Genomic DNA, 15,004 nt, shown 5'->3' on the forward strand with positions numbered 1-15,004 from the left:
AAAAGTCATTGGTATTTTGATAGATTGCATTGATTTGATAGAGATTGAACTTTCATAATATTTTTTAATTTTATGAGCAATACTTTCAATTTTTCTTGCCCTTTTCAGTTTTTAATTTATAAATTTCAGTGTAGAGTGTTCACCTTTTAAATTACATTTGTTATTACACAGCTTTATTTTTTATTGTGAATGCAGAAGCATTTGGCAAAACTGAACATGTCTTTGTGATTTAAGAAACTCAAATTAGGTATAGATCGTATACCTATACACAATAAAGACTATATATGACAGACTAATGGCCGAAATTATACTGAATAGGAAAGAGTAGAAAACCTGTTGTCTGAGATCTGAAACATGAGAAGGATGTTTTTATTTAATGTTATTATTGTGTATGAAAGCACTCAGCTGTGTACACTGTCTACTTTAAGAGTCTCTGTGTTTATCTGTCTGCATACTCTTTCCCTATTGTTTGTAAGTTGTATACTTGTTTTATTTGTGTATACCATGGTGGTTTTACCCTGCCTAGGTGAGTAGTCATTGAAAATCTCCTGATTTTACCCTCTATTTGTTTTTAAATCTGTATTTTTGTGTGTGTGTAAGAAACACTTCTGTGATTTGAAGATAATTTCCAAAAGTGTCATACCTCTCTCTTTTAGATACTATTTTTGTTTTCAAAAATGCATAAACTTTACAATCATATATTTGTTAAATATTCAGCTTAGTCATATTAACATTGTTATGCACTCTAGAATATGTTTATCTTGCAAAGCTAACACTCAATACACATTAAACAACTACCTACTTTTTCTATTTTCTGGCCCTTTACAAACACAATTCTGTTGTTTTAAAGTCAAACTGCTTTAGATATCTGATGGAAGTTGATTTATACAGTTTCTGTCTCTTTGTGACTTATTTTATATTAATATCAAGATTTATCTTGTTTAATTTTTGCTTTTTATAAACTAATATTTCATAATTTTAACATTTCTAATTTATCAGTTTGAGAGAAATCTGTGTTGCATTTATTTGCTTTCAGTAACAGTGCTGCAATAATTATGAATGTCTAAATTACTCTTCATGTGACTGTGTGTGTTTATATTTTTGCTAGATTTTATTTTATTGATCCGGCTGTTCAGCTTTATACCCATCCCAAATTGTTTTAATTCTTTCGCTTTGTATGTGTTTTGAAATCAGGAGCTGTGAAGCTTCTGAGATTGCTTCTCTTTTTGACAATTGTTGGGTACTTCACTGTTTCTTAATTTCATATAATATGGGGGTTGCTGTTTCTATTACTACAATAATTTAGTTACAAATTTGACAGGGATTACATTTAATCTGTAGATTACACTGAGCAGTCTAGACATCTTTATTATTTAAACCTTTTTTTTTTTTTTTTTTTTTTTGAGGCAGAGTCTCGCTCTGTTGCCCAGGCTGGAGTGCAGTGGCGCGATCTCGGCTCGGCTCACTGCAAACTCCACCTCCCGGGTTCACGCCATTCTCCTGCCTCAGCCTCCTGAGTAGCTGGGACTACAAGCGCCCATCACCACGCCCGGCTAATTTTTTTGTATTTTTAGTAGAGACGGGTGTTTCACCGTGTTAGCCAGGATGGTCTCGATCTCCTGACCTTGTGATCCATCCACCTCGGCCTCCCAAAGTGCTGGGATTACAGGCTTGAGCCACCGCGCCCAGCCATTATTTAAATCTTTAGATTGTGTTGTTTAATTTCTATAAGTATATAAATTTTTTTTTTGAGGGGGGGGGCGGATACAGAGTCTTGCTCTGTCGCCCCGGCTGGAGTACAGTGGCACACTCTCAGCTTACTACAAGCTCCACCTCCCGGGTTGATGCCATCCTCCTCCCTCAGCCTGTCGAGTAGCTGGGACTACAGTAGCCTGCCACCACGCCTGGCTAATTTTTTGTAGTTTTAGTGGAGACAGGATTTATAGTTTTCTATCTTTTATTTTATTTTTATTTTATTTATTTTTTTTTTGAGGCGGAGTCTCGCTCTGTCACCCGGACTGGAGTGCAGTGGCCGGATCTCAGCTCACTGCAAGCTCTGCCTCCCGGGTTTATGCCATTCTCCTGCCTCAGCCTCCGGAGTAGCTGGGACTACAGGCGCCCGCCACCTCGCCTGGCTAGTTTTTGTATTTTTAGTAGAGACGGGGTTTCACCATGTTAGCCAGGATGGTCTCGATCTCCTGACCTCGTGATCCGCCCGTCTCGGCCTCCCAAAGTGCTGGGATTACAGGCTTGAGCCACCGCGCCCGGCCCCTTCTATCTTTTATTAATTTCTACTCTCATTCCAGTTTGGTTGTTAAAAGTAATCTGTAAAATTTGAACTTTAAAAACTTCTGTTAAGACTTTTTTTGTGCCCTAATTATGTCGTTTATCCTGGAGAATATTGTATGAGCTATTGAGGAAGGTGTGTATTCTCTTGTTGTTGAGCAATGTTCTCTACAATTCTGTTAGGCATAATTGTTTAATACTGCTTTCAAGTCTCCTGTTACGAATATTTTATCTTGTTTCATTATTCATATACAGAAATTGGGGTAAATATCCTAGTATAATTGCTTTTTTTGTCTTGCTTTAATTCTGTCAGTATTGGCTTTGTATATTTGGAACTGAATGTGGGACACACATAAACACAGACACATTAACATATGTATACACACATTTGTCATGAGTTCCCAGTAAAGGAACTACTTTATTGTTGTTTAATGTCCTTCTTTCTTACGAACTTTTAGTTAAAGTATATTTTATGAAATAGGACAGTTTTGACTTAAGATGTACTTTGTGTTGTATAATTTGGACCTCTTATTTGGTTATTTGCATGAAATGTCTTCTTTCATTTTGCCCTTTTCAGTCTTTTTTAATCATTACATCTCAAGTGACTCCTGTAGAAAAGCAAGCTGGATCATGTTAAGTTTTGCAATCAATCCCTTTTGTCTTGTTTTTCTAAGACCACCAGAGCGAGCACAAAAGAACCAGCAAGTAGGCACAGGTCAGGAGCAAAACTGCAAGTTTATTTTAGTAACCTAAGGTGTGGAGAAGAAGTCTGTCGGCCTCCGGCAAAGAAGGCCGGCAGAGTTCCCCTCCCCCAAGCTCTCGGACGGAGTTCCGACAGTTCCGACAGCGATGGGAAACTGGGAAGTCCGCGTGGCTCAATGGCAGAGAGCGGCTTTTCTAGGAGTGGGAGGGCAATAGGTGGGGCATGGGCGTGTCAGGGGCGTTCTGCAGGTGCGACCAGGTAAATCTTGGTCTCTTCAGATTGACGTCACCTGGCGCACACCCAGTTGGTCTGCACCCTCCCTGGGCGCCGGCTGCATTTTGCGCGCGTGGGAAAAGTTGGGAGGGGGGGATGAAGAACCCGGATGTGCACCATCTTGCCTCCGTTCGTCCAAACAGTCCAACCTTTTATTGATAATAGTGATAAAGGGGCGCCGTGGTCTGTCTGGCTACTTCCTGCTGTTAAGGGGCGTTGTTAAAGTCGGAGCCTATGGTTGGTATTTGGATGCACAGATGAAAAATAAAATAAGGCACAGTATTAGTATAGGAATGAGGAATGGAAGCATTTGTTGGAATATGGGCAAAACCCAGAAGGAAGGTCCCAGCAAGGTTGAGGTATTAAGGTTCTGTATTTCAGCTTTTATTTTATTGAGGGTTTGAATGTTAGTGTCTGCTAGGCTTGACTTGCTAACATAATAGCAGCACTCTTCTCCAGGGAAGAGACAAGTGCCTCCTTTTTCAGCTGTAAGCAAGTCCAGAGCTCGCCTGTTTTGGGCAGCTACTTGGGCTATTGAGGTAGTTCGGCGCTGCAGGGAGGCCAGGCCTTCAGCTGATTCCAATAACTAGAGGGAGGAAAACAGCCCGTTTTTGACGAAAGTGGCGTAGTAGCATAGAAAGTTGCTGGAAAAGCTCTGCTACCTCTGCCTGGCTGTATAAAGTTAGACTGGGGACCAAGGACATGGGGACATAGAGGGATCAGTTAATGGCTGTATGGTTAAGAGTTTTAGAGAGAGACCAGTTGTGTTGAAGGCCATGGGCAGGGGGGCTGCCACTAGGCGGGGGCCTTCTACAGCCTCACAGAGGAAGCGGTGGGAGAGATTGGTTATATTCACAGTGTAGGTTAAGTTTGGCCTTTGGCGGATAAGTGTGAGCCATGAGAAGGGGCCTCTATTGTGCGGAGAGAAGTTTCACAGCCTTAAGGAAGACAACTGGCAGAACTATGTACTACTGAGTGTGTTCGGCTGTCTTGTGGCCAAGTTTCAGTGATTAAAAAAATAACTGCCATACAGTAGGCGGACTAGCAAAGGTCTGAGTGTATGAGTGAGACAGCAATATAAGTGTAAACTGAGACTACATCTTCAGTGTAGTTGCAGAGTGTCCCTTGCCACTGAAGATGTTCGATGAAAGTTAGGAGACAGGAGAACCACTGCTCTGGATTATTGTCTGGAGGTAGATATGGGTCTGGGGCTATGTGTTGAAAGTCTGATAGGTTTATGTAGAGGATGTTGAGAAAGCGAGCTAGGCGCCAGGGGTCGGGGAGCATGAGATAGTCAAGGAAGCTTTGTAAGTTTGAGGCGAGTGGGGGAAAGTTGAACTGATGTCCACTGATTATTCTCGGTGGGGGCCCTTTTTAGCTGGGAAATATGAATCCAATGCGTGTGTCCTAGGAGTTTTGCTGCTGTATGTGTAGACAGGAGGACAATGTATGGGCCTTTCCACCTGGGCTGTAAGTCTTTGGCTTGGATATATTTTATGTATACTTGGTCTCCGGGACTGAGGGAGAGATGTGGGTTGTAGGCGTCTGTTGGAGGAGGGTGTGCTAACTCAGCGTGCTGTCTTAGGAGTTGTCTGAGAAGAGTGAGATATGGGAGGTAGTTCGCCAAAGGGGCTGGCAGGGAAGGTATTTGCTGGAGAGTTAGGGGCCGACCGTAGACTAATTCGAACGGACTGAGGCCTGTTGGGCTTCGAGGTGCTGCCTGCAGCCGGGTCAGGGCTAAGGGAAGGAGAGTTACCCACGACTGCCGGGTTTCGATTGAGAGTTTGGTGAGCTGTTGTTTGATGAGTCCGTTAGCCTTTTCTACCTTACCAGAAGACTGAGGCCTATAAGGGATGTGGAGTTTCCAGGTGATGTGTAGGAGGGCTGCCACCTGTTGGACTACCTTAGAGATGAATGCTGGACCATTGTCGGATTGAAGAGTGACCGGGAGGCCAAACCTAGGAATAATATGTTCAGTGAGTATAGAGGCAACAATGTTAGCGGTTTCTCCTGTGGTAGGATAGGCCTCGATCCACCCTGAAAAGGTGTCCACAAGGGTTAAGAGGTATTTGAATTTTTTATGTTTTGGCATATGTATGAAATCAATTTGCCAATCTTCACCTGGTTGGTGTCCTCTGAGTTGGTGGCTGGGATGGGGATTACGCAATGCGCCTTGAGGATTTGCCTTTAGGCAGGTAGAGCACTGCTGGTTGATTGTAAGTAAGTGTTTTTGTAGTGTTGGACAGTGGAGGAGGGGATTTAGAAAATTGTATAAGGCTTTGGGTCCTATATGTAAAGAATTATGTATGTCTGTTAGAATGGTATGGAGTTGTGTTTCAGGAATAACTAGTTTGTTATCAATATATATCCAGTCACCTGTAGTTAGTTTGGCTGTTGGATTTTGTAATAGCTTAGCCTTTTCTTCCTGAGTGTAGTTAGGGGCATACTGGGGGGAGAGAAAACCGACAGAAGGAGGCTTAGGGGTGGAAAATCTGGCGGCTGACTTGGCAGTGACGTCAGCGAAATTGTTGCCAGCTGCTACAGGGTCAGATGAAGTTTGGTGCCCTTTACAATGTATAATGGCTACCTTGGAAGGTGCCGACAGTGCATCTAGTAGTTTGAGTATTTGGTTTTTGTTAATAATAGGGTTACCGCCGGTGGTTAAAAACCCTCTCTCTCTCCAGATGACTGAATGGGTGTGTGCGATTAGAAAAGCATATCTAGAATCTGTGTATATGTTTACTGTTTTTCCTTTTGATAGTAGGAGTGCCTTGGTTAGTGCAGTGAGTTCTGCCTGCTGTGATGTGGTCCCTTGTGGTAGGGGTTTTGCCTCTAAAACTGTGGAGGGGGTAACTACTGCATATCCTGCTTGCCTGTTTCCTTGGGGGTTGATAAAGGAGCTGCCATCCACAAATAGGGTTAGTTGTGCATTCTGAAGGGGCGGGTCATGCAAGTGTAGGTGGTTGGGGGGTTGAGCCTCCAGGACCTCAGGACAAGAATGTTTAGTATGGGGTGGTTTAAGAGAGTCTGGCAGTAAAGTGGCTGGATTTAGAGAGGAGCAAACTTCTAAAGTAACAGTGGGGTCTTCTATGAATAAGAGATGGAAAAATTGGAGCCGGGATGGAGTTAAGTGGCTAATACTTTTATGAGAGATGAGATCCTGAAGACGGTGTGTGGAGAGGACTGTTAGATTGCTGCCTCTAATGAGCTTTTTTGCTTCCTGGGTCAGGCAGGCTGCCGCTGCTAACGCACGCAGACAGGGTTGCCAGCCTTGTACAGTTGGGTCTAGCTGTTTGGATAGATAGGCCACACGACGGTGGGTGTTACCGACAGGCTGGGCTAAGAGACCAACTGTCACTTTCTGCCTTTCATCTGTAAAGAGTTGGAAGGGACGCTGGAAATCAGGCAGTGAGAGAGTGGGTTGTGAGAGAAGGCAAGCTTTTAAGCGGGTGAAATGAGTCGAGATTAATTTGGGGTTGGACAAAGGCCCATGTGGGGTTTCTTTAACTGCGGCGTATAAAGGTTTGGCTAGGATTCCAAAATTGGGGATCCAATGTCTGAAGAAACCTATTAGACCTAGGAAAGATTGAATTTCTTTTGCATCTTGAGGGGGAAGAAGATTACGTATTAGGGCCATGCGGTTGGTAGTTAGTGACCGGGTTGTTGGGGTGATTTCAATTCCCAAGTATATGACGGTTTGGCAAGAAATTTGGGCCTTGTGTTTAGATACTCTATAACCTAATGAGCCTAAATGGTTGAGGAGAGTTGCAGTGTCTAGAAGAGAGTCTTGTTTGGTAGGGCTACAGATTAGGAGATCATCTACATACTGCAGAACTTTGCTATTAGTGAGAGGGCAGGAGGCAAGGTCTTTCGCTAAGGCCTGACCAAAGAAATGGGGGCTGTCCCGGAACCCTTGTGGGAGGACTGTCCACGTCAGTTGAGTGGAGGTATGTGTGTCTGGGTCCTCCCATGTGAAGGCAAAAAGGAACTGGCAGTCTGTGTGTAGGAGTATGGTAAAGAAGGCATCCTTAAGGTCTAGCACAGTAAAATAAGTAGAATTGGTGGGGATATGGGACAGAAGGGTGTAAGGGTTGGGAACTACAGGGTGTGTGGGACGGGTGGCTTCATTGACTAGCCGAAGATCCTGTACTAACCTATACGTTCCATCTGCCTTTTTAACTGGAAGTATTGGAGTGTTTCAAGGGGAATGTGTGCGGACAAGGATATGTTGGCTAAGTAGTCGCGTGATAATTGGCTTTAAACCTTGTAGATGTGTCGGAGAGAGAGAGAATTGGGGGCGGTTTGGGAAACGAGTAGGATCTTTGAGCTTGACAAGAACTGGTGGGTGGTGGGCAGCTATGACCGGGGTGGAAGTGTCCCACACTTGAGGGTGTACAGAAATAGGGAAGATGGGGGGTGGGGGCGACATAGGAGGAGCATGTGCGCCTGCACAAAGCATGAGCAACAGGTCATGAGAGGGTTGAAGGGGGAGTGGATGGGTTGGTGGGGATGTGTATGGAGGCCTTTAAGGTGCTCAGGATGTCTCGGCCTAGTAAGGGGGTAGGGCATGAGGGTATAATGAGGAACGAGTGTGCAAAATAGTTGTTGGCCAGGCAGCAATTAAGGAGTGGAGTTTTTCGTGGAGTGAATGGCTTTCCGTCTACACCTACTACAGAGATACTGGATGGAAGGCTAGGTCCAGAGAAGGACGGCAAAACAGAATAGGTAGCCCCGCTATCTATTAAAAAATTGTCTTACCCGCTACCAGGAGAGTTACCCACGGCTCGGCGAGGGTGATGGGGGGTCCCCGAGTCTTGGCACCTTCAGTTGTCGTCGTCCAGATGTAGGAGCTAGAAGGAGCTCCCAGGATCCTGGGAAAGGGGGTCACGTAGAGGCGCGGCACCTGTTCTCAGGGTGGGGCAATCCGACTTCCAGTGTCCTTTCTGCTGGCAAGCAGGGCACGGGGTTGCTGGTGGATGAGGGTTAGGACATTCACTGGCCCAATGTCCTGATGCCTTGCACTTATAGCAAGGCTGCGTTGGGACTCGGGGATCCTGCGGACACCTGTTGGCATAGTGTCCTGCCTTGCCACACTTAGAGCAGGCTCCTTTCGTGGCCTTGGAGTCTGTGGGGTATGTGCTCTCTGGTCTGGGGTTATGACTGGGCTGTAAAGCCGCTGCTAGGAGCTGGGCCTTCTGTTTGAGGCGTGCCTGTCGCACTGCCTCAGCTGTCTCCTCTCTGGAGTTATAGACCTTAAAGGCTAATTTAACTAGGTCTTGTATTGGTGCCTGAGGACCATCCTCTACCTTTTGAAGTTTTTTACGAATGTCAGGAGCTGACTGAGAAATGAAATAAGACGCCAAAATGGTGACCCCTGTGGGGGAGGCCGGATCTAACCGGGTATACTGGGTTAGAACCTCAGTCAGCCTATTTAAGAATGCGGCTGGATTTTCTTCTGGATTTTGAATAATTTCTTTTAATTTGTTAAAATTTACAGTTTTGTTCGAGGCTGCTTGCATACCAGCCAACAAACACTGGACCATTAAGTCTCGCCTACGGCGCCCAGGCTGGTTTGCTTGGTAGTTCCAGTCTGGGTCTGCCGAGGGGACTGCTTGCTCCCCTAGTGGGATGGCGGCGTCAGTTAAATGTAGTTGGTTGGCATGCTTCCTGGCGGCCGCTAGGATGTGCTCTTGCTCCTCAGGGTTTAGGGTGGAGGTTAGGATAACCTGGAGGTCATGCCAAGTTAAGTCATAGGCCTTACAAAGGTATCTAAATTCCTTCATGTATATGGTAGGATTAGCTGAGAAATCACCTAAACACTTCTCAATTTTGGAAAGATCGGCCAATGAAAAAGGGACATGTACTCTGACTACCCCCTCCGCCCCGGCCACCTCTCGCAAAGGCGCTAACACTGTAGGAGGGTGCGGGGCAGGAGTGGAGGCATCAGCAGGGCACTTAGAGCGGGTGTGAGCAGAGACAGGAGACTCAAGACAGCCAGTTCGGGGCCCCGAAGGAGGCACGGGACTGAGTGGATTACTAGTAGGTAAGGAAGAGGAAGGAGGATTCCGGACGGAGGGAGGAGGAGGAGGAGTATAGGGCGGAAGTGAGGGAAAACCTAGATCCTCCGGCTGAACAGAAAGGAATGAAGACTCCTCTTTTTCGGGTTCCTGTGAGCCGGCGTCCTTGGCTAGCATAACTTGGGCCGAAGAGCACCAGCTATACAGGTCGGGACGAGAGCGTAAGGCCCAAAAGCCTTGTATGTAAGTAATTTCAGACCACTTGCCTAGCCGCTGGCAGAAATTGCTGTGGTCGGTCAGAACATTACGGTCTAGGGTGCCCTCTGGTGGCCACTGAGACTGATTGTCTAGTATGTATCGCGGCCACGCCACAGTGGAAAGGAAAATTAACCGCTTCCTCCTAAGGTCTTGTTCAAGCTGTAAGGTTTTTAAATTGGCTAGGAGGCACCCTAAGGGGGTGCTCTTTGGAAATTTGGACTGGGGGTTTCCCATTTGTTTCCTCTTTACCGACACACAATGGACAAAATGGAAATGGAAGTGGATCTCTGCCTGGCTTCAAAGCGTCCTTTGGAACCAGCAGAGACAGACTGGAGGCTCTTGAAGCCAAAGTGGAGAGTACCTTCAGGCGGACGTCTCCGTCCTGAACGGTTCTCCCAGCCACTTGGTGGCTCCAAATGGACCTCGGACCTGCGCAGGATTTTGGCTGAGGGTGGTAAAGAGGAGACAAGGGCACTTACCCCAGAGAGGCCGTGAGAGTGAGCGAAGCGGGTCTCAGGTCCTGGTTCGTCTGCGGCGTGGAACGAGGAGGAGGAGGAGGCTCCCCGGACCCCGGGGGCTCTGAGGAGGGGTCTCCTCCCGGGTTCGGCACCACCTGTCTTGTTTTTCTAAGACCACCAGAGCGAGCACAAAAGAACCAGCAAGTAGGCACAGGTCAGGAGCAAAACTGCAAGTTTATTTTAGTAACCTAAGGTGTGGAGAAGAAGTCTGTCGGCCTCCAGCAAAGAAGGCCGGCAGAGTTCCCCTCCCCCAAGCTCTCGGACGGAGTTCCGACAGTTCTGACAGCAATGGGAAACTGGGAAGTCCGCGTGGCTCAATGGCAGAGAGCGGCTTTTCTAGGAGTGGGAGGGCAATAGGTGGGGCATGGGCGTGTCAGGGGCGTTCCGCAGGTGCGACCAGGTAAATCTTGGTCTCTTCAGATTGACGTCACCTGGCGCACGCCCAGTTGGTCTGCACCCTCCCTGGGCGCCGGCTGCATTTTCGTGCGCGTGGGAAAAGTTGGGAGCGGGGATGAAGAACCCGGATGTGCACCATCTTGCCTCCGTTCCTCCAAACACCTTTATTTGGTGAATTATTTTGAATGGAAACCTTTACTTCATAAGTTGTATTGTTTTGCTGGATTATTTCATTTTTGCCCCTTATTTTCTTTTTCTGTCTTATTATTTTTTGGTGTATCTATAGAGATACGTTTTTCTGGTATCTTGGGAAGTACATAAAATTTCTTAAAGTAATATATTTTTATTTTATCTTATTTTTTTTTTTTTGAGACCGAGCCTTCTTCAGTGGCCCAGGCTGGAGTGCAGCAGCGCAATCTGGGCTCACTGCAAGCTCCGCCTTCCAGGTTTATGCCATTCTCCTGCCTCAGCATCTCGAGTAGCTGGGACTACAGGCGTTCACCACCATGCCCAGCTGAAGTTTTTTGTATTTTTAGTAGAGAGGGGGTTTCACCGTGTTAGCCAGGATGGTCTCGATCTCCTGACCTCGTGTTCCACCCTCTTTGGCCTCCCAGAGTGCTGGGATTACAGAAGCGAGCCACTGTTCCCAGCAAAATAATATATTTAAAACTGGTAAAAACCTGAGTTGCATTTGAAAATTCTTCCTTGGCTGGGCGCTCACACATGTAATCCCAGCCGTTTGAGAGGCCGAGGCAGGCAGTTCACGAAAAGAGATCGAGACCATCCTGGTCAACATGTTGAAACCCCGTCTTCACCAGAAATACAAAAATTAGCTGCCTGTGGTGCCCCGCGCCTGTTAGTCCCAGCTACTTAGGAGGCTAAGGCAGGAGAATTGCTTGAACCTAGGAGTTGGCGGTTGCAGTCAGCCAAGATTCCACAGCTGCACTCCAGCCTGGCAACAGAGTGAGACTCTGTCTCAAAAAAAAAGTAGGGGGGGCGGGTGTGGTGGCTCAAGCCTGTAATCCCAGCACTTTGGGAGGCCGAGACAGGCGGATCACGAGGGCAGGAGATCGAGAACCATCCTGGCTAACACGGTGAAACCCCGTCTCTACTAAAAAATACAAAAAACTAGCCGGGCGAGGTGGCGGGTGCCTGTAGTCCCAGCTACTCGGGAGGCTGAGGCAGGAGAATGGCGTAAACCCGGGAGACGGAGCTTGCAGTGAGCTGACATGGCCACTGCACTCCAGCCTGTGCAACAGAGCAAGACTGTGTCTCAAAAAAAAAAAAAAAGGGCTGGGCGCAGTCGCTCATGCCTGTAATCCCAGCACTTTGGGAGGCCGAGGCAGGCACATCATGAGGTTAGGAGTTTGAGACCAGCCTGGCCAGCATGGTGAAACCCCGTCTCTATTAAAAATACAAAAAATTGGAAGGGCATGGTGGTGTGTACCTGTAGTTCTAGGAGGGTGAGGCATGACAATTGCCTGAACTGGGCAGGCAGAGGTTACCATGAGCCAAGATCACGCCACTGCTCTCCAGTCTGGGTGACAGAGTGAGACAGGAAGAAAAGAAAACTCCCTCGTTACATCTGTCCTCAAGTTCGTTATTGATGTCAGTAATCATTTTTTATGTTGTATATTATTACCGGATAATGATGAACAGTTTATGATCATTTTTATGCTTTTAACCTTAAAATTTTAGAGATTAAAATGTTTTCTGGGGCCGGGCGCGGTGGCTCAAGCCTGCAATCCCAGCACTTTGGGAGGCCAAGATGGGCGGATCACGAGGTCGGGAGATCGAGACCATCCTGGCTAACACGGTGAAACCCCGTCTCTACTAAAAAATGCAAAAAACTAGCCCGGGAGGCAGAGCTTGCAATGAGCTGAGATCTGGCCACTGCACTCCAGCCTGGGCGACAGAGCAAGACTTCGCCTCAAAAAAAAAAAAAAAAAGTTTTCTGCACTATTATGATAGTGGTACAGAATTTAGTGTGTGCATATCTTTTTCAGAAAGTTACGTATTTTCATATGATTATGTTTGATTTTCTTGCATTATATTATTTTCAGTGGAAGACACTTCTCTTCAGTAATTTTTTGGTAAGACAGGTGTTGTGCTAATATACTTTTTCAGCATTTGCTTATCTTGAAAGGTCTTTACTTTTTCTTCAGTATTGGGACAGTTTTGCTGGTTATATTATTCCCATGTATAATTTTTTTTTTTTTTTTTCTCCAGCACCTTAGTTATATTGCAATTCCTTCTGGTGTGAAACACTTTTGTTGACAGATTCACTGGTAATTTTATAAGACCACATTTATAAATGACACATCACTTTTATTTTGCAGTTCCTGAGACACCCGTCTTGTGTTTGATTTTTGAAACTTTGCTTATATATGCGCCTTGCCATAAATTTGTGTGTGTATCCTAGTTGAAGTTTGTTGAGCTGCTTCATTTATTACATCCTTTTTTTAACTTTTGAAAATTTGAGTCATTTTGTATTTGTCACCTCCATGATTTTTTTTGTTGTTTTTAATGTTCTCATTGATGTTCTAATTTTTCTGATTACATTTAGTTGTATGTGTTTTCAGTTAACTGATTCAGCATTATTCAGATTACATTTAAAAATTTGTACATCTTTGGTTTTTATGGTTCTCTGAAAAATTTTAAATTATTTTGTATACATTGTAATATTTGCTTGTTATTTGAGCATTAACAAAAAGCTGTTTGTCACAACGTTTATTATGTTTGTTTGTCATGACATAGTCTAAAGCCAATTATCTTTGATAGAGATTATGGGAACCTGTCATACATGTTGGAAGCATGTCTCTTGTCTGGAATTTCATGTTTATTTTTTAGTTAAAAGGGTTTCTTCATGTTTCCTCTTAAAAGTCTCTAATTGGCAGGCGTGGTGGCTCATGCCTGCAATCCCAGCACTTTGGGAGGCTAAGGCAGGCAGATCATGAGGTCAGGAGATCGAGACCAGTCTGGCTAACACAGTGAAACCCCGTCTCTACTAAAAATACAAAAATTAGCCGGGCGTGGTGTCGGACGCCTGTAGTCCCAGCTGCTGGGGAGGCTGAGGCAGGAGAATGGCGTGAACCCAGGAGGTGGAGCTTGCAGTGAGCCAAGATATCCCGCCAGTGCACTCCAGTCTGGGTGATAGAGTGAGACTCCATTTCAAAATAAATAAATAAATAAATAAATAAATAAATAAATAAATAAATAAAGTCTCTAATCACTTGCTCTACCTGTTGCCTGTATTTAGCACTTCAGTCTGCTCTTGAAATATTTGTAATTTGTCTTCACATACCCAAGTTGTTCTTCCAAAGTATCACCATTTCTTTCATCACTGTTTTATGGGAGGCAGAAATCAGTTTTTGTAAAGACCCCAAAAGGCAGAAGTAAGGATATGTGTGTCAGTATTTTTTTTTTTTTTGCTTTTAAGGAAAAAGACAGTTGAGAGTTTTCTCCTAGTGGCATAGTGCTATATTGGGGAGGAGGAAGAGCTGTTGGTAGGTAAATGTAGCAAACATTCCTTCCTGTTCTATGTGGCTCTTGGCATTGTGCTTACCTGAGACATTGCATACAATTAACACATTTATAGATTTAACACAAAGGCATTTTGATCACTATATGTTTGTTACATGTATATGTCTGCGAAGAAGGTATGACTTGTATTTTTGTTATGCTATCTTACTAGCGTACTGTGTATAATTTTATTAGATTTGTAAAGTATATTCATATGAATCTAGTAACTGGGATAATTTGTTATTTTTTATTTCTTTCAGCTATGTGTTCTCATTTCACCCAAGACTTTTTGCCAGTGCAGGGGACAGAAGATTCATTTCACAAATGTATACTGAGAAGATATGAGAAATGTGGGCATGAGAATTTACAATTAAGGAGAGACTGTAAAAGTATGAATGTGTGTAAAGTGCAGAAAGGAGGTTATAATGTAATTAATCAATGCTTGCCAAATACCCAGAGCAAAATATTTCAATGTAATGCAGGTGTCAAAGTTTTTAGTACATTTGCAAATTCAGACAAAGACAAGACAAGACATACTGGAGAGAAACACTTTAAATGTAACCAATACGGCAAGTCATTTCAGAAGTTCTCAGACATAACTCAGCATAAAGGAATTCATGCTGGAGAGAAACCCTACACATGTGAAGAATGTGGCAAAACCTTTGGACGGTCCACAGCCCTGAATCAACACAAGAAAATTCATACTGGAGAGAAACCTTACACATGTGAAGAGACTGGCAAAGCCTTTAGTAGGTCAAGAAACCTTGCTGCACATAAGAGAATTTACACTGGAGAGAAACTCTACACATGTGAAGATCGTGGCAGAGCCTTTGGATGCTCCACAAACCTGAATGAATGTAAGAAAATTCATATTGGAGATAAACCCTACAAATGTAAAGAACGGGGGGAAGTGTTTAAACAGTCCTCAGACCTGAATAGACAAGAGAAAATTCATACTAGAAAGAAACCCATCAAATGTAAGGTATGTGGCAAAGTCATTACCTCATCCTCAAGCTTTGCTCAACATAAGA

At 44.8% G+C, this 15,004-nt stretch overlaps 1 protein-coding gene across 1 annotated transcript in view; it reads left to right on the top strand.

The window, feature by feature from the left end:
- The window catches only part of LOC113220336 (zinc finger protein 721-like), a 44,096-nt gene that overhangs the window by 20,329 nt on the left and 8,763 nt on the right, over positions 1-15,004 (top strand). Inside the window, exon 2 of the mRNA XM_031935286.1 lies at positions 14,234-15,004. Coding sequence (XP_031791146.1) covers positions 14,234-15,004 — 771 coding nt within the window. The remainder of the gene's footprint in view (positions 1-14,233) is intronic.

Source organism: Piliocolobus tephrosceles, chromosome 3 (genome assembly GCF_002776525.5).
Source record: "Piliocolobus tephrosceles isolate RC106 chromosome 3, ASM277652v3, whole genome shotgun sequence".
NCBI lineage: Eukaryota > Metazoa > Chordata > Mammalia > Primates > Cercopithecidae > Piliocolobus > Piliocolobus tephrosceles.